Raw genomic sequence first — 26,958 nt, 5'->3', positions numbered from 1 at the left:
AATCCCTAGTACCCCCCCCCAAAAAAAATTATAGTTTATTCTACTCCTGAGAATAACTATAAAATAGAAGGTGAAGTTTGAAAGGCCTTCTATCCAAATTATCTGAGAATCCTAACAGAATTTATTATATATTGCAAAGTTTATGAGGAACCATGGACATAGAAATGAGCTCCTGACTCAATGCCCACCCCTGGTTTTTTTTCCTCCCTCCTGATTCTCAGGATTGAACCCAGGGTGTTCTACCACTGAGTTACATCACCAGCTCTTTTTTCTTTCTTTCTTTCATTTTTTGAAATGAAAAAGGAATTTTTTAAAAATTTATTTACTCTAATTTGTTATACATGACAGCAGAATTCATAGTATAATTCATGTGTACTATTCATACTACCAGCTCTTTTTTAATTTTTAATTTTTTATTTTGACAGTCTTGCTAAGTTTCCAAGGTTGTCCTCAGACTTGCCATCCTCCTGCCTTAACCTCCCAAGTAGTTGGGATTATAGATATGGCCACTGTGCCTGTCTCCAAGAATGGCTTACTCAGCTTCACAAAGCTTTTTGTGCAACCAGAACCAGTCAGTCACTGATGGACTTTCAAATGGGAGAGTTGAGCAAATTTTATGTATTGATTTAAAATCAATAGCACAAGTTTAACACAAGGACAAAAATATTAATGAATTTGCCATTCACTCTTAATGTAGTATTAAAGCAAGTTTCAGCAATATTCCCACAGCCCAAAATACCTGTTAACTGGAAAACTCCCTAAAAAGATGCTCATATTTATTCTAGATCTCATGGTGCCTTCTGGATCACTTGGAAAAGATAAAATTATAGCTGTATAATAGTTGGGGTGTAATGAAGTGCTCCTATCCTGCTACCTTCTCTCCTAGGCTAATTAGATCATTGAGAAACACATAGAAGCCACTGGAAGCCCGGAAGGACTGCCTGGGCCACAGGCTCACAGTCTAAGAAATGCAGCAAACTGAAGGGTTGCTGGTAAAGTGAGAGAGTCCATAAAGATATTGGGTGTGGCAATGTGGCAAGCCTGGTACATGAGTCGGGGTATGACAGGAAGCCTAGCAGGAAGTATTCTAGTTCTACTAGTCTGAAGGAAATAGAGAAGGCAGGAGAAAGACAACGGGGGTAGAAAAGTAACTCATTTATAATACTTTGCCTATGCAGGATATTTAACATTTTACAAGAATCTTTATGTGTGTGATACCATTTTGCTATTTCACACTTTATAATGCTTATTATATAAAACTATTATCTGTAAACCAGCCACATAGGTATGCATCTGTAATACCAATTACTCAGGAGACTGAGGCAGGAGGATTGCAAGTTCAAAGCCAGCCTCAGCAATTTGGCAAGACCCTGTCTCAAAAGAAAAACTGAAAAGGACTAGGGATATATTGTAGTGGTAGAGTGTTGTGGGTTCAATCCCCTGTACCAAAAAACATAAATAAAATTATTTGTAAATGGTTATGATAAATTCTAGTTACACAGTTGATATCAGAGTATCCCCCCTTCCTTGGAACTATGAGCAAAATCCTGCATGTGATTGTCAGATGGTATTTCTGGTGACTGAGTTCTTGTTGATTTCTTTGATGAAGTGATTGTTCCTTTTCCAGAAAGTCATCTCTAGTAACCCTTTCCTTTCTTTCACTTTCTTAGTTCACAGTGTTAAATTACTACAATTTTGGGGGGACTTACTCAAATTGTGAAGGTGGCCAGATCATGTCACCACTTTGACAATGACATGGAATTTAATGCTTAACAAACAAGCCATAGCCCTGTGTCACACATGACAAGCCATTGGACAGCTCCAAGTAAGTTTCCTCCTATGTCTTGCCAGCTGGGTTGAAATGGGTATCTTGCTTGAGAAAATTTAAAGTAGGGAAAGGTACAACCTCAGGAATCATTATTGTTAATAAAACAGGATGTTGTAGGAGCTGGGTACTGTGGAGCATGCCTGTATTCCCATCAACTTGGGAAGCTGAGGTTAGAGGATCTCAAGTTTGAGTCCAGCCTGGGCAACTTAGCAAAATCCTAACTCAAAATAAAAAGAGTTGGGAATGTAGCTCAGAGGTATAGCATTCCTGGATTCAATTCCCTAGTACTAAAAAACAAAACCAATCATGATATAGAAAAGGGGGATATTAGAAAAGAAATTTGATGTTCACTCACATAGTCATGTCTTCATATCATAAGACCAAAGCTAAAAGGAAACTCCTACACAAGATTACCTATTAAATAAAATTCAGGATGTATCATTTTATCACACTTGGATAAAATGGTTTTTAACCTTGTAGAGAGTACAGGTTTAAATGCCTTGCAGGGTAGGCAGGAAAATGGAAAATCATATACAGAAAGCCCTCATGATTTTTTTTCTTAGTTATAGTTGGACAAAATACCTTTATTTTGTTTATTTATTTTTATGTGGTTCTGAGGATCAAACCCAGGTCCTCCCACATGCTAGGCAAGCACTCTACCGCTGAGCCCCAGCCCCAGCCCCAGCCCCACATACAATCTTAATAGGCTAAACATAACTCTCAATGCCAATTAACAAATACTTTATTTTGGCTATTTGTATCTTTATAACTGTTGAGATATGCCCTCAAAAAGCAGCATCTTGCTGTCTATTTTCAAGTACTTAATTAATGGCCTTGCTCCAGGATAAACACATCCTGTTTTAAATTAGATAATGAAAATCTTTTTAAAAACATGTATCTCCTTATGTTTGTGGCCTTGTCAGTGATAATGGTTTGATGCTTATCCCTAAACTCATCATTATGTATACATTAAATATGAATACTTTTATATATGTCTGTCACACTTGGATAAAATGGTTTTTAAAAATGTATCTTGCATATCATTGTACTTGACTTAACAAAATTGCAAACCATTATTTTAAACAAAACTATTATTGCAAATCCCAAAACTATTATTGGGATATAGCTTAGTTGGTAGAGTGCTTGCCTTGCATGCACAAGGCCCTGGGTTCAATCCCTAGCACCAAAAAAAAATATTGAGGGGAATGTTAATTCTCTAGTTTCTCTAATTCATTTACCCATATAAAGATTTTTGTTATTGTTGTTTTTTTTAGTTTAGGTTTTTTTTTTTTTTTTTGGTTTGGTTTGGTTTTCAGTGCTGGGGATCAAGTCCAGGGCTACTCTAATACTCTGCTACTGAGCTACATCTGCAGTCCCCAGAGAGATTTTAAAATAATGCTTATACAGTAAATTAAACATAAGTTGTTATGTCCTATTACACCAGAGAAGTGCTTGCCTGCAAGGATTTCAAGAGCACTCTCAATATCATTCTGAAGACAATTCTGCAAATCTTTTTTTTTTAAAACAAGGATTTATTGAAATTCTCTCATTTAACACATACAGTTCAATGATGTTTAGTACATTTTGCAATTTCTTTTAAAAGCGCTTGTCCCTGGTAAGAAGCTTGTATTGAGTTTTTTCCTCAATCATGTGAATCATTTCAATTCAGGTGTATTGGTTGCTTCTGTTTCTAGGTTACCCATTTGTACAGAACTCACAGTCCTGGCTTGCTAGAAGATTGAAAAGCTTCCCAATGACATATTTTAACAATATTTGATTGTCTCCACGTGTAATCAAAATACTGAGAACTCCACCTGGCTAATCCTATTTTATATCACAATACACTCCAAAGGTAGGATGTGATAGGTTAAACATTTGCAATGCTACTAAGCCCGTTTTTTGCCATCAGATATTAAAATGGTTTATTCCACTGCCAAAATACAATGCGGTTAGTCATCATTAAATAAATTTTTCTCTGCTTCTTGGCAGGCGAACAATCTGTTGGTTATCAGGAAAGATTGCAATGATGCATAATTTAAAGGTGCCATAAGGTTTGTATCTGTATTATTACCTATGCATTAGCATTCTTAAATAGCTTGCAGTGAGTTATGGAAGCTGATTTAATTTAGCACTACTGTGATCCATCTGAAAATAGAACTGTTATGTTTTCAATTAACATATCTTTAATCAAAAGCTAAAGAAGTAACAGAACAAAGGAGGGAGGAGGGAAGGGCCAAGAAAGAAACCATATAGTTGTCAGTCATCCCTTGATTCCAGGAAACCACCCCCCTTCCTCACAAATACCTAAATCTCTGGATGCTCACATCCCTTATATAAAATGGTATAATATTTGCCTAGAACTTATATGCATCCTCCCATGTACCTTAAATCAACTCTCCATCATTCACAATACCTAATAGAATGTAAATGTCATGTAAATAATTGCTATATTGTAATGTTTAGGGAATAATGACAAGGAAAGAAGTCTACACATTCAATACAGTTTCAGTTTTCCTAGACCTAACTAGACAGTACACAATCTGCAGTTGTCCCACAGATACAGGATCTATGGATACAAAGGGCTGATAGTGTTTGACAGTTTTGCTTTAAAACCTGCCATGTATAGTATATCCTACTAAGCAGTGGGAAACTCAATTGTAACTATAGGCACATTTTTTTTAAAAAATGAACAATTTGTTTTGAGAGATTAGACAATCAAACATGGAATAAGAAAGGTTATTCAAAGAAATACTTATTTGGGAGTAAATTACATAGAAGAATTACAGTAAAGGGTCAAAACATCTTGGAGAAGAGAGATCAATGTAGATCAAAAATATTAAAATCAATTATATGAAGGAAAGAAGACATGAACTGGAGCTACAAATGGTTAATATTCTTAAAAGAAAATTTCTAAATGTGGGGATACTATGATATATAGCCATAATTTCACTAGTGACATAAACTATATTTATATCTACCTAAGTTATCTTAGAAATAAGATGTAGAACAATGGAGCTGAAAGATAAAAAGCATAGTCTGCAAATATCTACTGCTCTTAGTTTCCATATTTCTAGACAAAAATGAAGTTCAACAAGTTAGGGAAACCCAGCATACCAAATTTCTTTCTTGGGCCATGGTGCTGCACTTAATCTAATTAAAGGTCTGAGAAGTTGTACTTTAAAAAAAATGCTTATCTTTGTTTATTTCAGAATTCTCTGAGCTTATCTGGACAGTGGAACATTTTTATCACAGAATATTTTGGTGGCATGTGAAGGAAATGAACTCCATGCAATAGAGTTTAGGAAATACTAATCCACAATAAAACAAATAAACAAATAGATTAAAAATGAATAAGGTTCTTAACAAAGATCTCACCAAAGAAGATATACAGATGGCAAATAAGCATCTGAAAAGATGCTACACATCTTTTGTTGCTATGGTTTGGATCTGGAATTTTCCTCCAAAAACTCCCATGTTGAAGGCATGGTCCCCAATGCAACAATGTTCAGAGGTGGAGCTCTTGGGAAGTGATCACTTTTAACTTATCAGTGGATTAACCTATCAATGGATTCTTAATTGATGGCATTATTGGGGAGAGTAGAGACTATAAGAGTTGGAGCTTAGTTGGAAAAAATACATCTTGGGGCAGGGGGTGGGATGCCCTGGATGGCTAGTTCTTGTCCCCAATCCCTTCCTTTCTTTTTATCTCTTCCCTATTCTTCACTCTTATTTCTTCCCTCTTATTCTCTCTTCCATTCTCAGCTGCCATGAGATGAGCAACTTTGCTCTTATCATAGACCAGTAGTAATAGAACTAGCCAACCATGCACTGAAATCTCTGAAACCATGAACCAAATAAGTCTTTCTTCCCTACCCCCATTGCTAGTACTGGGGATGAACCCAGTGGCACTTTTTTTTTTTTTTTTTTGTCTTGGTGCCTGACTCCCAGGGGCACTTAAGAGATAGCATCTCACCGAGATGCCCAGGCTGTCCTTGAACTTTTGATCCTCCTGTTTCAGCCTCCTGAGTAGCTGGAATTACAAGCATGCACAGTGTGCCTGGCAGATCTTTCCCCCTTAAAGTTATTTTTCTCTGGTACTTTGTCACAGTGATGAAAAGCTAATACATATGTTATCAGAAAAAAATGCTAAATAAAACAAGATACCATTACACATGTATTAGAATGACCAGAATCCAGAACATTGAAAATATCAAATGCTGGCAAAGATATGGAGGAACAGAAGCTGGTTGGAATTCAAAATGGTCTAACTACTTTGGAAGACAGTTTTGCAGTTTCTTACTAAAGTAAATCTACTTTCACCATATGATCTAGCAACCATGCTCCTTGGTATTTACCTAAGTTGAAAACATATGTCCATATGAAACCTACACACAGATTTTTAAAGCAGTTTTATTCAAAATTGCCAAAACCTGGAAGCAAATAAGATGACTTTTGTAGGTGAGTAGATAAATCAACTAAGGCACATTCAGATAATGAGATATTTATTCAGTGGTACATAATGAGCTATCAAGCCTTGAAAAGATATGGAGGAATTTTAGATGCATATTGCTAAGTGAACAAAGCCAATCTGAAAAGGCTACATATTCCAACTATATGATATTCTGGTAGAGGCAAAACTATATAGACAGTAAAAAGTGCATTGGTTGTCAAAAATTAGGTAAGAGGGAAGGATGACTAAGCAGAGCACAGAGCATTTATAACACTATAATGGTACATTCAAAGTACATATTTATTCAAAAGTGCAGAATCCACATAGCAGGAATGAACCCTAATGTAGTCTATAATGATGATCTTGGTGATGATGTGTCAGTTCAGGTTTATCCACTATGATACATGTACCACTCTGGTGGGAGAGGTTGATAATGGGGGAGATTATAAATGTTCTGGGCAGGAACTCTGTGCTCCTTCTGCTCAGTGTTGCTGTAAACACAAAACTGTTCTAAAAAGTAAAATAGAAATTAATTTAGGTGAATATTACACACCAGTGGAATCTGGCCCATACATATTTTGTTTGCCATTTTACCTACTAACATTGCCTAATTGGTACAAGGTTTTATTCTTAAAATGTGTGGGGGTAGATAGGTATCAATCACTGTCATGTCGTTTGCACAGGGTCCCATGGCACAGTGAGTGGTAGAATCCAAGTCTCCTCAACTCTAGTCTCCAGCTTGTTTTATAAAGTTCTGCCTTACAGAAGCTTCCATATGTACACCCTAAAGCCCACAGAAAGACAGATGTACAGATTGGAACAATGTCACAAACAGTCTTGAGAGGAATAAAATAGGAGCTCAAAGCCTAACTTACTTAGATGTGAACCAGTATACATGAAATTTTTAAAAAGTAATTAAAAAATACCTAAAATTTTGGTTTTAAATTTGTAAAATTTTTCAAATTCATAGATGGTCCCAATAAGAATAGACAATCATGAATCAATTCCTCAGGATATCTGGTCAACTTTTTTAGTTCCACAAATTGGGAGTAGAATATTTTCTTTTTTTTAAAATATGGTTTCCTTTTAAAATTTTATTTATTTTAATTTATATATGACAGCAGAATGCATTATAATTCTTTTAACATATATAGAGCACAATTTTTCATATTTCTGGTTGTATACATAGTATATTCACATCAATTTGTGTCTTCATACCTGTACTTTGGATAATAATGATCATCACTTCCACCATCATTAATTACCCCATGCCCCCTCCCTTCCCCTCTTACCCCTCTGCTCCCTCTCCCTATCCCACTATGAATCAGCCTCCTTATATCAAAGAAAACATTCAGCATTTGTTTTTTTTTGGGGGGGATTGGATAACTTCACTTAGCATTATCTTCTCTAACTCCATCCATTTACCTGCAAATGCCATGATTTTATTCTCTTTTATTGCTAAGTAATATTCCATTGTGTATATATGCCACATTTTTGTTTTTATCCATTCATCTATTGAAGGGCATCTAGGTTGGTTCCACAGTTTAGCTACTGTGAATTGTGCTGCTATAAACACTGATGTAGCTGTGTCCCTGTAGTATGCTGTTTTTAAGTCCTTTGGGTATAGACCGAGGAGAGGGATAGCTGGGTCAAATGGTGGTTCCATTTCCAATTTTCCAAGAAATCTCCATACAGTTTTCCATATTGGCTGCACCAATTTGCAGTCCCACCAGCAGTATATGAGTGTACCTTTTTTCCCACATCCTCACCAACACTTATTGTTGTTTGTATGCAAAATAGCTGCCATTCTGACTGAAATGAGAAGAAATCTTAGAGTGGTTTTAATTTGCATTTCTCTAATTGTTAGTGATGATGAACACTTTTTCATGTATTTGTTGATTGATTTTATATCCTCTTCTGAGAAGTATCTCTTCGGGTCCTTGGCCCATTTATTGACTGGGTTATTTGTTTTTTTGGTGTTTAGCTTTTTGAGTTCTTTATATACCCTAGTGATTAGTGCTCTATTTGATGTGTTGAGGGGTAAAGATTTGCTCCCAGGATGTAGGCTCTCTATTCACCTCATAGATTGTTTCTTTTGCTGAGAAGAAACTTTTTATTTTGAGTCTATCCCATTTATTGATTCTTGATTTTAATTTTTGTGCCACAGGAGTCTTATTAAGGAAGTTGGGGCCTAATTCCAGATGATGGAGATTAGGGCCTACTTTTCCTTCTATTAGACGCAGAGTCTCTGGTTGTATTCCTAAGTCCTTGATCCATTTTGAGTTGAGTTTTGTGCGGTGAGAGATAGGGGTTTAATTTCATTTTGTTGCATATGGATTTCCAGTCTTCCCAGCACCAATGCATGTTCTTGGTACCTTTGTCTAATATAAGATAATTGTGGTTTTGTGGGTTAGTCTCTGTGTCCTGTATTCTGTACCATTGGTCTACCAGTCTGTTTCGGTGCCAATACCATGCTATTTTTGTTACTCTTGCTCTGTAGTATAGTTTAAGGTCTTGTATAGTGATGCCACCTGCTTTACTCTTCTTGCTAAGGATTGCTTTAGCTATTCTGGGTCTCTTATTTTTTCAGATAAATTTCATTATTGCCTTTTTTATTTCTATGAGAAATGTCATTGGAATTTTGATTGGAATTGCATTAAATCTGTATAGTACTTTTGGAAGTATGGTTATTTAGATAATATTAATTCTGCCAATCCAAGAGCAAGGTAGATCTTTCCATCTTCTAAGGTCTTCTTTGATCTCTTTCTTTAGTGTTCTGTAATTTTCATTATGTAGTTCTTTTACCTCTTTTGTTAAGTTGATTTCCAGGTTTTTTTTGTTTTTTGTTTTTTTTTTTTTTGAGGCTATTGAGGATGGGGTAGTTTTCCTCATTTCCCTGTCTGAGGATTTGTCACTGATATACAGAAATGCCTTTGATTTATGGGTATTGATTTTATATCCTGCTACTTTGCTGAATTCATTTACTAGTTCTAGGAGTTTTCCAGTGCAACTTGTAGGGTTTTCCAGGTGTACAATCATATCATCAGCAAACATTGCCAATTTGAGTTCTTCTTTTCCTATGTGTATCCCTTTAATTACTTTTGTCTGTCTGATTGCTCTGACCAGTGTTTCAAGAAGTATGTCAAATAGAAGTGGTGAAAGAGGGCATCCCTGTATTGTTCCCGTTTTTAAAGGGAATGCCTTCAATTTTTCTCCATTTAGAATGATGTTGGCCTGGGGCTCAGCATAGATAGCCTTTATGATGTTGAGATATGTTTCTGTTGTCCCTAGTTTTTCTAGTGTTTTGAAGATGAAGGGGTGCTGTATTTTGTCAAATGGTTTTTCTGCATCTATTGAGATGATCATAGGATTCTTATCTTTAAGTCTATTGATATGATGAATTACATTTATTGATTTCCATATGTTAAACCAACCTTGCATCCCTGGGATGAATCCCATTTGATTATGGTGCACGATCTTTTTGATATGTTCGTGTATTCGATTTGCCAGAATTTTATTGAGAACTTTTGCATCTATGTTCAGTAGAGATATTGGTCTGAAGTTTTCTTTTTTTGATGTGTCTTTGCCTGGTTTTGGAATCAGAGTGATATTGGTCTCATAGAATGAATTTGGAAGTGCTGCCTCTCTTTCCTGAAACAAATCGGAGAGTATTCGTACTAGTTCTTCTTTAAAAGTCTTGTAGAACTCAGCTGTGTATCTATCTGGTCCTGGGGGCTTCTATTGGTTGGTAGACTTTTGATGGCGTCTGCTATTTCGTCACTTGAATTTGATCTGTTTAAATTGTGTATATCATCCTAATTGGGAGTAGAATATTGTCATTCCATTCTTACTTTGGAATTATAGATCATGGCTAAATGCACTCTACGGAAAAATGTCCAATTACATAAAACATTCAACTCAGAGCTTGCGGTGGGAATCTCTTTCTGCATTGAGTTCTTACATTCCATATTGCCTAACACTTGCTTAGCAACTTTACTTCAATGTTTGTCTTTTTATCATTTTTAAGTTGATTTTTTTCTTTTAATTCTTTAATCATTTTAAACATTCTTATTGTTGTTATTCTCTATCCAGTTGTCTTATTATATGAAGTTCTTGGGAGAGAAACTATCCCTGTCATTACTTAAATTTGCTAATAATTATGTTCCAATGATTCCTCAAGGGTTTTGCAATTATTTATTTATTTATTTATTTTGGTAGTGAGGATTGAACCTAGGGGTGCTCAGTCACTGAGCCACATCCCTAACCCTTTTCTATATTTAGAGACAGGGTCTTCCTGAGTTGCCAAGTGCCTAAGTTGCTGAGGCTGGTTTTGAATTCACTATCCTCCTGCCTCAGCCTCCTGAGCCACTGGGATTACAGGCATGTGCCACCTTGCCCAGAGGTTTTCCAATTTTTGATTATGAACTCATGTTTAGTGGGACTTGATCATCCTCTCTGGCACAGGATGAAACCAAGTCCCTTCAGAGCAGTTGATCAGTGCAGGATACCTTTCTTGATCTAAATGATTCTGGAATTCTGGACAAAGCACAATTTTTTTTTTTTCAATGCTGGGGACAGAACTCAGGGCCTCATGCATAATAGGCAGTTGTTCTACCACTGAGCCACACGTCCTGTCAAAAGTATAAATTTTAAGCTAATTCTGTGTTAGAAGGAAGGCTGAGATAATTTTTTATGCATTTCCTAGCAGATCAGATTTTTGTCTTCAGTTCATAAAGTGGATGGATTTTTATCCAGTCTACCTTTTAACTAAAGGTTTTGTCTCTTGGAGAGTGTCTGTTTTATCCCAGACTTATAAAATTCTCATCTCTTATCCCATTGGGTATTAAAATCAAAAACAAAAACAGCAGCAACAAGAACAACAAAAAGCAATCCAACCCTACCCCCAGTGCTGTCAGACTGGAGCGTCTTCTGTACTTTCTTCCAGGTGCAGATGTAAATTTAAAGGATGCTTGTTTGTGTTGTTAGTGTTTCTAGTACCTCACAGTTACAAGGTTTTGGAGTATCTTTTTCATTGTACTGCCAGACTTAAAACACCTCCATTGTGTCCTCCATTGTGAGGATTTTGTCAGAATCTTATGGAACAGCTAGCTGGATTGGTTGGATTTTGTTATATGCCTCACTGAGCAACTCTATGAAAACTACATAAACTATTACAACTTTGGAGTTTTCCAATCACCTGGAAAAAGTTATTATTTATTCTTTTCTGATATATTTTCTATTTAATAATGAATAGCATTTGTAAATAAATTGAGGATGCAACAGTGAAGGAGAGATATTGTTGGTCAATTTGAGATCCTCAGAAAAATATTTCTGTGGGCAGGCGCCATCAATGTTAATAGCCAACATATGTGTGCACACATGAATATGTAACAATGAATCCCACCTCTATGTATAATTATAATGAACCAATAATATATTAAAAAGCAAAATAATACTAATAAATAAAAACAAAACAACAAAATTTGTATGTGGTGAGTACCTTGGAGTACTCACAAATGAACTTGAAAGCCTCTGTTTGCTTTAAGGAATTTTTTTTTTTTTAAGAGAGATTGAGAGTAAGAGAGAATTTTTTAATATTTATTTCTTAGTTTTCGGCGGACACAACATCTTTGTTTGTCTATGGTGCTGAGGATCGAACCCAGGCCGCACGCATGCCAGGCGAGCGTGCTACCGCTTGAGCCACATCCCCAGCCCAACTTTAAGGAATTTTTTAAGAGAGAAAAGGAAAATACATCAAACTTATATGGATATTGGAAACTTGGCCCATAACCCCACTACCATTCTCAGCAAATCCTTCCAAACTTCTAAGAAAAGCACAATTATTAATTAAGACCATTTAATATTTACTTTGCTTAGCATACTATTTTTTTTTAATTTTTTATTGTTGGCTGTTCAAAACATTACATAATTCTTGATATATCATATTTCACACTTTGATTCAAGTGGGTTATGAGCTCCCATTTTTACCCCATATACAGATTGCAGAATCACATCAGTTACACATCCATTGATTTACATATTGCCATACTAGTGTCTGTTGTGTTCTGCTGCCTTTCCTATCCTCTACTATCCCCCCTCCCCTCCCCTCCCCTCCCCTCTTCTCTCTCTGCCCCCTCTACTGACATTCATTTGTCCCCCTTGTATTATTTTTCCCTTTCCCCTCACTTCCTCTTGTATGTACTTTTGTATAACTCTGAGGGTCTCCTTCCATTTCCATGCAATTTCCCTTCTCTCTCCCTTTCCCTCCCACCTCTCATCCCTGTTTAATGTTAATCTTCTTCTCATAGCATACTATTTTAAGAAGCACTTATAATACCATAAAGTCACATGTATGTGATATCGTACATATACATGCACACATTTTATGGAATGCATTTTGGTTAAAAACAACAACTCTGTACATCAGATCATTATGTTGTTAATTAATTACACTAAAGAGTAACTAATACAGGAGAAAATATTCACTTTGTGCCACTGTACTTGGTGCCATGCTTGCTAACTTTTTGAGGCATTCTGAAAGACAAAATATAGACACCTACAAATATTTAAAGAGCTCATGATGTGACTGTTATCCACTTCCTGATCAAATTATTACAAAGGAAAGACATTTTTAAAAGACATCTTGCAGATGTGATTTTTAGTAGTTGAAAAATTTGTTTAGTTACTAATTGAAAATTATCAATATTAACATTTGAAAAAATAATCATCTATATTAGTCAGTTATCAGTTGCTGTAATAAATACCTGAGGCTAGAACAAGAGGTTTTTTTGGAGGTTTAAAGTCCAAGGTTGTGTGGCCCCATTTGTATGGACTCTAGTGAGGGCTTAATGGCAGATGACATCACGGTGGAGAGCACATGCAAGAGGGACCACATGGTGAGACATGGAGCCAGAAAGAAGGGAGAGGGACGGTCTTGTTCTTTCATAACACACCCAAACTAATCAGGGTCTATGAGAACTACTTTAATCCCTTTTGGGGGCAGAGTCTCCAAAAACCTTGTTAACTTGCACTAAGATCTACCTCTTAAAGGTTCCATCACCTTAATAGGGCCACCCTGAAGATCATGCCTTCAGAGAAAGAAAATAGAATCAATAGAAAATAAATGCTAGCACATTCACTAAATCAATGTGGAAATACAGAAGCCCTTGGTGGACAAACCACATCTAAACCATAGCATGATTTATGCAAAAAAAAAAAAAAAAAGTTAGGATTTGGGGAGACATGTTTCTTAAACCTTAAGAGAGTAAGGTAGACCAGAGAGAGAGGGGAGTAGAGTGATGGATGGCAGAAGAGATGGGAAATGCTTCCTTGGCCATTGTGCCTTTAGAGACTAATTTTATTGGTTTTGGTTGAAGAGTTCCATTTGGAGATTTCTTCTAGGAAACCCAGGCTGGAAATTTAAGAAAACTCAGGCAGGACCTTTTATAAAAAAGATTCTAAAGAAATACAAAATGTGACTACTTCTATATCATAAATAGTTGGGCCTGTCTTATTCAGCAAAATCTTTATCACTCAATTAATAATTAAATGAATAAGCAAGTATTAAATTCTTAGAAGAAATTTTGGATTACTGAGATATGATGAACCTAGTATAGTTTTCATGATGAGTATTTCCTCACAAATGTTAATGCCCTTAAGTTTTCTTAAAAATAAGAGAAAATGGCAGAAAATGCTTAAGCAACAAATTAAATTTCACCAATTTTTTTTATGTTTTTGTTTTTAAAAAATATGTTTGGATTTAGTAAGACTATCTAAGCAAAAAATACCAATCTTAGAGATGTGTAAATAGAGTTCTTTTTATGACAATACTGCATTAAATGGGTCAAAGATTATTGCTCTATTTGCAAATCTTTAAACTGACAGCACCTTCTGGGAAAATTTATGGCAAGTTTTTCTTCTTTTTTAAAAGCAACACGTCTATAAATCCAACTAAAGTGCTATGAATAAGGTTGTAAATCACTTCACTGGCTTGAGTAATGGGACTTTTATTTCATGAAACTATGCCAAGAAACCAGAGGCTTTCATTGATATTGAGTCTTCTGTAATATTAATAGTTATACATTCCCCCCACCAAAAAAATGAATTTTGATACCTATTGAAAATATTTTTACAATTTTTTTTCTGAAAGAAATAAATATAGAAATCAGTGGTGTAAAGTCTGATGGTTTTAAAGAGGTTCATTAGTCACTAGCAGAGAAAGAAAATAGAATCAATAGAAAATAAATACTTGCACATTCACTAAATCAATGTGGAAATAATTTCAGATTTTTATCTGTAATTGTGATTGGTACATCCAGTTCTAATTGATGGATAATGTTGAGTGCTTCTTCCTGGATGATTTTCCCCCAGTCTTAACATTAGGTTTGTTTGACAAAATAGTGAAAAACTCCACTGAATGCTTCATTCTTCTTCTTCCCAATTATATTTAAATATTTTCACTGGGAATGTAGTCTCTGGTAGCTAACTGCACTAAAATTCTAATAGCAGTAAGTCCTGTGGGGAGAAAATGTACATGTTATGCAAAAGTTAAATTTACTTAGAATTGATGCTCAGTGTCCTAAGGGGATTCGTTCCAAGACAACACCCTCCTCCCAGGACCACCCAAACTCACATATTCAACTGTCTTATATAAAATGGCATCGTATTTGCATATAGCCTAGGTATATCCCTCTAATGCTCTAAATTATCCCCAGGTTACTGATAATATCTAATAAAGAGTAAATGCTATGTAAATAATTGTTACACTGTATTATTTGGGGAATAATGACAAGAAAAATGTGTGCACATATTCAATACAGATGCAATTTACTCCTAATGTTTTGTTCCACATTTGGTAGAATTCATGAATGTGCAACCCTCAAAGTCTTATGTATACTAGCAAAATGAGTGAAATATACGCTACTTAGAGGCAGCTCTATGTACATTCAGTTAGGAACCTAACTGACATCCTGGACTTTGAATTTTATAACCCCTAGTAAAGGTTGCCAATTTTTTGTTTCAGGTAGTAACAGAACCTGAAAGAACCTAAAAGCCAGACATAAAATAGGAAAAAAACTAAACCTATAACCCCAGAAGTTTATATATCCTCACTGGTCAGTGATTGGTAAATATTTATTTACAGTCCACTTGTTTTAAAAAATAATGTCATACATTCAATACTCTAGATGACAATAAAAGGAAATAAAGAAACTGAGTCAGAGGGAAAGTGAGGCTAGAGAAGCAGAACAAGCAAAACCACATACTAAGAAGCCTTAACACTGGAATCACAAACTCCCAATTCTGATCTTTATTTTTCTTTGGCATTGGGAATTGAACCCAGGGGCATTTTACCATTGCTTTACATGCCCAGTCACTTTTTATTTTTCATTTTTATTTTAAGATCTCACTAAAGGTCTCACTAAGTTGCTGAGGCTGGCCTTAAACTTGTGATCCTCCTGCCTCAATCTTTCCAGTTGCTGGGATTACAGGTATGTGCCATGGCATCTGGCAAAGGCCCTCAATTTTAAAACCATGTACTACTAAAAAGCTGGGAGACTAGAACAATCGTGGGAGAAGGGATCTGAGAGGTGTTGCAAATAGCTCACAGCTCAGTGGGAGGTACATAATGTGCATTTGCCATTTTGTTTGTGAATATTCTGCTGTGAGAAATAAGAAAATAAATGGGATAAAAGAAACTCACAAGCTGTGTTAAGCATAGATAAGGAAATTAGTAACCTATTAGATCAAGAAGATGGCAAATTTTCATGATGCACAGTATACTGTATATAAGAGGCATAGGAGACACTTGATATGCATGAAGTCTTAAGTGGCTTTATTGACGGTGCCCATTCTTTTCCCACCTGCTCTCTGCTCAAGAAACACATAAACAAAAAACACCCATAGATGTTCATCAGACTTATTGGCAAGTGTAGCTACTGGCCAGTCATTCTTGCCCCTCTGTATTGGGTTAATATACTGTTATTCCCAGAATTCTACTTCTAGGCTTCCTTTTTATCCTGCATCCTGTCCCTAGGTGACCTTTACCACTCCCACTCCCACAGCCCCCCTGCTGTATACACTGGGCTCACCCCATATCCATTCCATAGGTACCCATCCTCTTGAAGAGACAAGAAGAGAGAGTAGAAAGAGAAAATCATGTAGAAAAGGTTGCCTTGGATTTCCCATAGGTCAAACTGGTTGCAGAGGATAAGTAATGGTTAAAACAGTTCTTATAGCTCAGTCTTCAGACCTATAAGGGTGGAGAAGTATAGAGAATAGATGCAGTGGGGGAAATGGATGCTATCTCGCATAATCACATGTGTATTTGTTCATCAGGCTCTCTGCACAACCTGAATTACCTGAGGACAGAAGATGTTTCTTTTATGAATGCATTCATAGCATCTAACATATACTATGCTTTCAAGAGACGCTTATGGGTTAAATCAGAGAATATGGTAAATTGGGCATTACTTGGAGGACTATGCTTTCTGAACCTGCCACATGCTTTCTGGAACCTAAGGCAAAACAAGGAACAGCATAAGCTCTATGATTTTAGTTGTTTGATAAAAGGAAATATCATTTGGTCAGGAGAGATGAGTTCTTTTAGAGTGCAATGCTGTGAGGAACCAGAATCAGTCATGTGACTCCTTATATTAGAGGCACTCAGCTGCACATTTAACAAAGAAACTATTAAGAGCTCAAACATTTTGCATGGAGCCATTTAAAATATTAACCCTTGAGAAAACTGAAGCCATATTCTTAAAAAGTAACCTGTAAGAGAACTGAGTTAACGTGGTCTATTTTGATCTAAGAATATCTTGCTTAAAAAAGTGGTTAAACCTTAGCTTTAAACCTGACCTACTAAATAGACCTTCAATGTAATTATACCTGCATTCTCTCTTCTTTCACCAGACAACACATGGGAAGAGTCAACTGACAAACTCACATTAGGGTACTGTGAATTCATTAGATTGAAGAAGCTTGGGTCCCCTACTGACTATGTGGAGCTGACTCTTCTCTCTACTCCCTACAGACCTCTGAGCTGAAAGTAAGAAATAAATCTTTAATGTGATAAACCTCTGTTATTTGTTGGGTTTTATAGTAACAGTTATTTTACCTCGACTAAAACAGCTATAAAATAATGTCTTAGAAACTAAGATTTTTGTTTAGTTGTTCAAGTGTGTGTGTACGTGTATGTATGTGTGTGTGTATGTGTGTGTATGTGTGTGTGTGTTTCCTTGCAGTACAGGGGATTGAACTGAAGGGTGCTCTACCACTGAGCGACATCCCCACCCTTTTATTTTTCATTTTGAGAAAGGGTGTCACAAATTTGCCCAGGTTTGAGCTCTTGCCTCAGCCTTCTGAGTTGCTGGGATTACAAGCAAGCACCACTGTGTGCGGTTTGGAGTTTGTTTTAAATGCTACTACTGTGATGATCACAATCAACAGTCCATATAAAAATTGATTATTTTTATGGAAGTACTTTCTAGCTTGAATCTCATAATTTGAGGATTGTTATATTATTATTTTCTACTTGAGAGATGTTCCTTGGAGCCTTTTTCCCCCCTGTAATATGATAGAAAACAGAATAATGAACATTCTGGTGTATTATGTAACAATCACTGTCTCATGCATTATCTCTTCAGATTCTTCCAACAACTTTAAAGACTATGCAAGAGTTTATCATTGTCCCCATTTTATAGGGTGATGAAACTGAGACTAAAAAGATTAGGTATAAAGTAGGAAAAATGAATTTACATAGTTGTGTAAAGATTAAGCAAGAGAAAAAATTTGTCTTCCTAAAACCTGCTATGAGCTCAGGGTTTTTTTTTTTAACTTTTTGAATTTTTAATAACTTGATCTGTTGCCGTATAACAAAGTACCCCAAAATAATGTCTTAAAACAATTTATTTTGCTCATAGACGTTGAGCTGAATCATGTGAGCTAAGTGGGGTTGGGGGTGGAGCTAGACAGTTGGCTTTCTCAGCATCTCTCTGTGATCTCTCCACATGTCTCTTTACATGACAGCTTCGGCAGCAGAAGAGTCCAGAATGAGGAGATAGAGAGAGGGGTGTGGGAGGGAAATAGAGGAAGACCTTAAGACCTAACCATCTGTGTCACCACCACCAGATTTTCCTAGAAGTAAACTGAGGTGGGTGAGGTACATATTCTTTTCTCTCCCTCTTTTTTTTTTTTTTTTTTGTTTACACAGGATTAAACCTAGGGGCACTTTACCACTGAGCCCTGTGGTCCCCCCCACTTTTTTTTTGAGATAGCTTCTCCTAACTTGTTCAGGGACTCTCTAAGTTGCTGAGTCTGGCCTCAAATTTGTGATCCTCCTGCCTCAGCCTCCAGAGTTGCTAGGATTATTGGCATGTCCCACCATGCAGGGTTAGAATCTATTTCTTGATTGGAGAAATGTCAAGGAATTTGTGAACATAATTTTAAACTACAACCTTCCTTTCTAAAATGCTTGCCTACATTAGTATAAATGTAAGCACATCAGGGGTAAGTGATTCATCCAAGGTCATTCAGGTGTTAAATGGTTCCATTAATATGAGATTCAACTTTGTGACTCAAAATTGTACACATTTTTACTGCCCTATAAGATTTACTGTGATCAGCCATCTCTAATAGGATAGGTAAATTGACTACCACCAAATAAATTTGATTATTTTAACTGCCTTGGAGACTATATTTATCTTGCAGGAAAGTATTACCCATAAAGCAATCATCCATAAGCACTTTCTAAGTTTCTTCCAAATATCTGTGAGTTAACCCCCATATACACACAACACAATCATTTACATTTTTCCACATAAATCACTTTTTTGGTATTTCTTTTTAAAACATTTGTTCTAATTAGTTATACATGACAGTAGAATGCATTTTGACATATTGTACACAAATGGAGCACAACATCTCATTCTTCTGGCTGTACATGGTTCAGAGTCACTTCAGTAGTGTAATCATACATGTATATAGGATAATAATGTCTGTCTTATTGTACCGTCCTTCCCATCCTTACAGCCCCACCCCTCCCTTCACTTCCCTCTACAGAAACTAAATTTCCTTCATTCTTCCTTAACCCCTCACCATCTGCCCCACTATGGATCAGCATCCGCTTATCAGAGAAAACATTTGGCTTTTGGTTTTTTGGGATTGGCTTATTTCACTTAGCATTATATTCTCTATTTCTATCCATTTACCTGCAAATGCCATAATTTCATTCTTCTTTAAGGCTAAGTAATATTCCATTGTGTATATGTACCACTTTTTTATGCATTCCTCTGTTGAAGGGCATCTAGGTTGGTTCCATAGTTTAGCTATGGAACCTAGTTGTGAACTGAGCAGCTATAAATATTGATGTGGCTGTGTCACTGTAGTATGCTGATTTTAAGTCCTTTGGGTATAAACTGAGGAGTGGAATAGCTGGGTTAAATGGTGGTTTCATTCCAGGTTTTCTGAGGTAGCTCCATACTGCTTTCCAGATTGGTTGTACCAATTTGCCGTCCCACCAGCAATGTATGAGTGCACCTTTTTCCCCTACATCCTCACCAACAATTATTGTTGCCTGTATTCTTGATGATTGCCATTCTGACTGGAGTGAGATGAAATGTTAGAGTAGTTTTCATTTGCATTTCTCTAATTTCTAGAGATGATGAACATTTTTTTCATTATGTTTGTTGATTGTTTGTATTTCTTCTTCTGTGAAGTGTCTATTCAGTTCCTTAGCCCATTTATTGATTGGGATATTTGTTTATTGGTGTTAAGGTTTTTGAGGTTTTTAAAATTTTTTAAAATTATAGTTAGACAAAATACCTTTATTTAGTTATTTTTATGTGGTGCTAAGGATCAAACCCACCCAGTGCTCTCATGTACTAGGCAAGAGCTCTACTGCTGAGCCACAACCCCAGTTCTTGAGTTCTTCATATATCCTTGGGATTAGTGGTCGGTCTAAGGTGCAAGTGGTAAAGATTTTTTTCCATTCTGTAGACTGTCTCATCACATTATTGACTATTTCCTTTGCTGAGAAGAAGCTTTTTAGTTTGATTCCATTCCATTTATTGATTCTTGATTTTCCTTCTTGAGCTTTAGGAGTCTTGTTAAGGAAATCAGGTCCTAAGCCAACATGATGAAGACCTGGGTCTACCTTTTTTTTCTATTAGGTGTTTGGTTTTTTTTGACTGCATTTCTTACCTCTGAGGATAATTTTGTATTTAATTCTCAGACTCACCACTTATGTTAACATGCCTTCCAACTTGAAGCCTTCCCCATTCCATTATCCTCACCATGTGCTCTTCCAGTAGGCCATTTAATGAAATATTCTTATTTAAAAGTAGCCTTTGACAATGGCTAAGGGACAGTCTTTTGTTTTGTCTTTTCAAGAGGCCATTCACCTCCACAGCTGAAAATTTCTGTTGAACTAAAGAGTTTGAATCATCCCATATTGGAAAATTTTGAGATTTGTAAAATGCTGTGGATCTGAAATCTCAGAGGATTCACTTATCAGTTTATGTCATTATAGGCAGTTAAGAGTTCAATTTAGAAAAATTCCTGATCTGTCCTTCCCATTTTTCTGGGTTACCCACTCAAAGGCTTGGTGGGGGGGAGCATGGAGTGAGAATTAAAGAAAAAATGGGCAAGAGATCTCTAGTGGAGATGGGGTCTTTGTGTAGGCTATCGAAGTCCTCAGAAATAAAATGCAAGTCACATAGGTGCTGTTACATTTTGTAGTAGCCACATTTTAAAAAGTAACAGGAAATAGGTGTAATTGATTTTAATATAATTTTCCTAACCAAATCATTCAAAGTACTATAATTCGAACATGTAACTAATGTAAAGAAATATACGAGATATTTTTCATTCCTATTTTCATATTAAGTCAAGGAATCCAGTGTATATTTTAACTTACAGCCCAGTCGATTTGGGTTTGGCTAAATTTCAACTCAATAACCAATGGTGAGCTGGACAGCACAAATAAGCCATTCCTTTGCATTTCTTCGTTGAGCCTGCGACATCTCCATCCTTGCTTCTGGGGTTACCTACCTTCTGATCTTCAGAATTCAGCTCAAAACACCTTATCCTGCTAGCTACATGGGTGTTAGAGTCTGTAAACAAGTCAAAATAACACCTGGCATTTTGCCAGGGGAATGTTAGAGTTAGTAAACAAGTCTGGATGGTGCCTAGCAAAATGCCAGAGGGAATGGTTTGAGAAGTAACAAAAGTGAGCCATTAAGTGTGGAGATTCCTGATTGGTTGACTGATGTATCTAGTTTATGCTAATTAGATAAGCTGTGTGGAATGTATAAATACTGCTCTGTCCTGCAATAAAGGGCTCCCACTCCTGCTGTATCAACCTGTACAAGATCTTTGTAACCACCCCCCACCACCCCACCCCCGTTATTTTGCTGCAGCCAGGCTGCTGGCACATGGGGAGTTAGAAGTAGGATCACAAGTTTGAGACCAGCCTAGGCAATTTAGTGAGACCTTGTCAACATCAACAACAAAAAGAAAAGCAAAACAACCCCTCCCCCACAAAACAACAAAACCTTTCCTAAAGAGGAATCCCATCTAATGAGGTCATTCTGTATACCATTCTGAATACTTGTTTTGTTGTTACCAGAATCAATCTCTTCTAGAATGACCTTATTATCTACCTTTTCCATCAGAATGCAGGTTTCACCAGGGCAAGGGATTTTAAAAATTCCTTTTTATTTCCCACGATTTTCCCTTGCCAAGCACTGTACCTGGCATACATAGGTTGTCCAGTACACATTTGTGTGATGAAGGAATCGAGTTTCTCTAAACAGAGCTGAAGAGGGCAGCTAGGCGACCTGTCACAGGTGGGGCGCCCACTTTCGGCTTGACCGCCCTCCCTCCCATTCTTTCTCCCTCCCTCGCCAGCATGGGTGTGGGGTAAGTGGGTGTGTGCTCGGTAGAGCGCGCCAGCGAGCCTGGAGCGTGGAGCCAGGAGGAGCAGTGAGCGCAGCGCAGAATCCGCAGCGCTGGCTGGGCTGCTCAGAGGTGGGTGGGCCGTGCCGCCAGCCCGCCAGCGGGGTCTCCATTGGCCGCCTGTCCCAAAGGCGGCGAGGATAGGAGAGGGTGTTCCGTAGCCGGAGCGGGAGAGCGCGGTGGAGCTGTCGCCGAGGACATTGTTCCCACAGCGAAGGGGGCACGGCGACCCTCGCGGCTCTAGGGTTTGGAGCCAGCACGGCCACGCGAGATCTGCGCCCTCCACTTGCTGGCTTGCTGCGCTCCCGCAGCTGCCCTACAGGTCCCCGGCGTTGGTGCCTATGATCGGCTTGCGACAGCGTCCGGAGAGACCCGGGGAGCTCCGGGACGCCCGGGTGAGTGGCCATAAGCGGTTTTCCGATCCTTCCCGGGCCCCGTCGCCAGCTTTTGCTTTCGTGGCGGCCGCGCGGCTGGGTTTGCCTGAGTAGTACCCGGGGCAACAGGGAAGGCCAAGGGGGGGCAAACTTGGTTACGGGGAGGAGGATCTCAGTCGTTTGGCGTCCCCAGTCTTGAGCACCGCTTCGGAACAGGTGGCGCGGGTCGGGCGCTTTGTGTTGGGGATCCGGGGCCCGGAGCTGGCGGCCGCGCCTCCCTGGCCGCTCCCTTCCCTCCCTTGCTCCCCCGGGCGGCGGCACGCCGAGTCGACCGGGTAACGGAGAGAGAGTCGTCAGGAATGTATCTCTGAGGAAAGGGAAAAGGTGGCAGAGGCTTGGGGGAGGAGGGCGGGAGCCGAGAGGTGGCGCGGGGGTGTCACTGCCGAGAAGGCTAGAAAGGGATGCCACCAGCGAGGCGCGTTCCTCCCGGGCGAAGGCTTCATTCTTTCGCTGCGCCCCTGGAGGTGGGGAGCTGGGTGGGCGTGTGTGCATAGAAAGGGGAGGAGGGGGAGGACAGTCACTTCCGGAGCTTGTTCGCATCTGGGCGCACAGACGGGACGCGGACCTTGGGATACAGTGACGTCCGGACCCCACGCGCGCGGGTTCTTCGTAGTTGGGGTCGTCCCGAGCTCGCCTTTAACAAAGGGTGCGTCTCTCCATGCGGCTGGGAGGGGCAGCGCCAGATACCTGGTCTCCAGTGTGCCTGTCTTAGTACTGGGGAGATCTGCTTCCTTTTAAGGTTGCCATTTTATTATCATTGGCTTTTTTTTTCATTTCTTCGTATTTTAAAGGACTGGAGACTGATGCATGAGGGGCCAACATCCGTTCAGGAGCGGTGGTGATGGTTTGGGGAGCGGAGCTGAAGTGCGCTGGGCTTTGGTGAGGTGTGACAGTTTATCATGACCGTGTTCAGGCAGGAAAACGTGGATGATTACTACGACACCGGCGAGGAACTTGGCAGGTACAAGGGGTGTGGATGCGCACGGCTACTGGGTTGTGGAATGCATAATAACTGGGGGCGGTGGGCGTTAAACAAACGCAGTTTCAATCACGCATCTCCTTTGCCCTTTCAGGAGCAAATTATAGAGAAGAGAGTTACTAATGCAGTGAAGGCCAGGGACCAGAAATAAACTGTTTGATACAAGAGATGGAGAAGAGCAGCCTTTTAGTCCTCGGTTATTATACATAGGGTATTGATAAGAATCTCTGCACAAGAACAGATTTAATTGTCCGAACTAAGTCTTGTCAGCCTTTGCCCTTCTGAGACAATGAGGCAAACGCTAAGATTCTAATTGCCACTGGAGTTAGCTCTTAGGTGTGATTTAAACAGAGTACAAATTAATTAATAGCCTTTTAAAATTTTTAATACTTTCCCTCTTTTTGAATTTTCAGTGTAACATGAGCAAGCTTTGGTAGGTGATAAATGGAAACTTGCCAGATGTTGATGTTGGGCTTGGATTTTGAAACTTCTTCCAACCAGTAATTTAATTATCCAGTTGGTGTTGGTGGTTGCTTTGGTTTCATTTACAATGTTGAATTTTTAACAAATCAATGAGTCTAATATGGCTATCTGGATTCAGAGCGTACTTTCATTACTACTATACTGTAGGAGCTGTGATTCTCAGTAAAATGTTTCAGTTTCCAGGCAGACAAAGTATTGTTTCTTGGGGAGCATCTAAAGATTGCGGGATATTTCCTTTGGATATTCCACAGAGATTGGGTTCTTCTTTATGTTAGCACTTTTCATACCTCAAAATTCAGTTTATGGAGTCAGTGGTGTATTTGTGTTGAAAGTGAAGAAACAAAAGGATCTTTAAATTAAGAAAAAAGTGTAGGTGTATTGAAATTTGTGTTTTCCCAACACACCTGATGTCTCCATACATAGCTTCCTTTTTCTTCATGAGAAGGAAATTAAAAAATACCCCCACACTAGATATTACCTAATGAGAATTAGGAAAGCTGGGATTAATGAAAAATTTTGAATCTTCAGATGATAGTGAAGAATGAAAAGTAATTTTTTAAAAGTTCCTGTAAGGAAATATTTCTGTGTATGTTTAGTGTTGACTCAAAACATTGGTGGGAGGCTGTGCTTAGGAGGAGGTTACTATTTTTGAGATTTAGTGAGTCAATAAGAAGGAAAGGCTCTTGGAAAAATCACATTTTCATGGATATATTTAAGATTAAGCCTGAAGAGAGTGCAATTTAAATACTTGGTTGAGCTGGAATTAAACAACTATTCCTGTGTTTTCAACAAGATGAGTGATGTATGGAGTTTTTCTTTGGGACTAGAAAATAAAAAAGATGAAAAAATATATTTCAATTCCATTTGTGTAGGGTGGTCTGGTTATATGAATTCATTTGTAAAGAGAAATGATTTAAATTAGGTGAAATGATTGTTTAATGGATTAAGTATACTGCCCTTGTTTTCATAATGATCTTTTGGTAGAATTATATGTTAAAAGAGAGGGGAAAAAAAAACCAACAAAAAAATGAAGCCTCCCTGTGGCTGGTGAAGGGAGTTTGTGATCTTTATTTCATGGGTGCAATGACAAGGGAGATGATTTGCTCATTTGTCACTAGCATTTTGCTTTGATTTTGACTCTGTCTACATTTCTGTATGTAACTTTCTCTCTACTGTGCAAGACTAATTGTTTATTAAATAATTTATGTGACCTAGGAATTTGAAAGAAGTGTACTGAAAAACTGGGAATTTGGAATATTTTTTTTTCATTTTCTTTTATTTTTTTATTAGTGAACTATAGCTGTGTGCAGTGGTACATAACTGTAATCCCAGCTGCTTGGGAGGCTGAGGTGGGATGATCACAAGTTCAAGGCCAACTGTGCAACTTATCAAGACCATATTTCAAAATAAAATAAAAGGACTAGGGATGTAGCTCAGTGGTAGAGCCTTTGCCTAGCATGGACAAAGTCCTGGGTTTTGAACCCCAGCACTGAAAACAAACAAACAAACAAAACCATGCATAAGACACACACACACACACAACCTAATTATCTTGTGTAGCTGCTATTGGTCTTACTAAAATATGGGGGGAAAGTGACTTTTTCTGAAGGGCCTTTCAAATCCTTTGATTTTTTTTTTTTTTTATTTGCCTAGTATGTAGCTACTTCCCCAAAACAAGTCTTAATGTAATATGGACAGGTAGGAAAGGTGCTACTTATATGATGGATGTGTCACTGAGAGAAGATTGGGTGTGGAGGCAACAGTTTAGTGGCAGAAAATAGAAATGAGCAGGTATTTGGCACAAATGCAAGGCTGTTCTAAGTATTGAGCTGTGCGATCCCAAGCAGTCAATTTTAAGTGAACCAATACCTAGACTTTACCTACATATCTTTAGCAATAATCTAAATTGTTGTCACTTTATAAGTGTACTGAGACAAAGTCAATAGAAAGAGGAGGGAAGATAGGTTTTTAAAATAGAATACAATATTATGATTATGATTTTACTTTTAGTAAAACTGAGTGCATGCATGTATGAATGTGTGTGTCTGTGTGTACTGCCCAAGACTTTTTAAAAAGTTTTCTGCCAAATCATAATGTCTGTAACATATTATGATTGTTGCAGGAGTGATGATGGCTCATGCGAACAGATAAAATGGTTCAAAACCTAGCTCTGAAGATTTCTAGCTTTATAATCTTGAACAGGTCACATATCCAGTCTGACCCTCAGAATCTTCAGCTATGAAGTGGGAGGCCTGGTGTTTATTTGTGGCTGTTGTGAAAATAATCTGACATATGTAAAAACATTTATTTATTTTTGGTACTGGGAATTGAATCCAGGGGTGCTCTACCACTAAGCTACATCCCCTAAGACTCCTACCTTTTATTTGGAGACAAGGTCTCACTAAATTGCTGAGACTGGCCTCAAACTAGCAATTCTCCTGCCTTAGCCTCTTGAGTTGCTGAGATTACAGACATGTGCCAACACACCTGGCTGTATATTATCCATAGGACTAGGGAGGACATGTGGGTGTTCTAGGCAGGTTAATAACTTGGCTTTCTATTCTGTTTCCTTTAAGTATCTGCTTACCAGTTTCTGGAGGGGATGCTGTGGGAAAAGGTCCTGGGGGAGACCCTCTGCTGACAGCTCTTAGTTTTTCCACTGTGATTCTGAATAATGCAGCTCTGGTTTTTGGCTGGCATATGCTCTAAGCAGAAGCAAATAGCAGTAGATGGGACCTGTCATTTTTGAAGACTAAGTAATCTTTGATTTTTGACTCCAGGAGGTCCTCAGGGACTCACCTTCTATCCCAGGAGGCTGAACAAAGAACTA

The 26,958-nt window shown here is 38.0% G+C and overlaps 1 protein-coding gene across 3 annotated transcripts in view; it reads left to right on the top strand.

The window, feature by feature from the left end:
- Positions 1-22,200: 22,200 nt before the first annotated feature.
- Positions 22,201-26,958, top strand: part of Dapk1 (death associated protein kinase 1) — a 187,222-nt gene continuing 182,464 nt past the window's right edge. Inside the window, exons 1-2 of one of the 3 annotated variants that reach the window (XM_027923110.2) lie at positions 22,201-22,627; positions 23,458-23,627. In XM_027923110.2, the coding sequence (XP_027778911.1) occupies positions 23,566-23,627 (62 nt within the window). In that variant the 5' untranslated portion in view covers positions 22,201-22,627; positions 23,458-23,565. Of the gene's footprint in view, positions 22,991-23,172; positions 23,313-23,457; positions 23,628-26,958 lie in introns of those variants that run through there. The other 2 variants (XM_071600485.1, XM_071600486.1) reach the window with 2 other exon arrangements.

Source organism: Marmota flaviventris, chromosome 13 (genome assembly GCF_047511675.1).
Source record: "Marmota flaviventris isolate mMarFla1 chromosome 13, mMarFla1.hap1, whole genome shotgun sequence".
NCBI lineage: Eukaryota > Metazoa > Chordata > Mammalia > Rodentia > Sciuridae > Marmota > Marmota flaviventris.
Note: the sequence above shows the minus strand (reverse complement) of the source record. Positions and strands in the feature narration are given on the sequence as shown.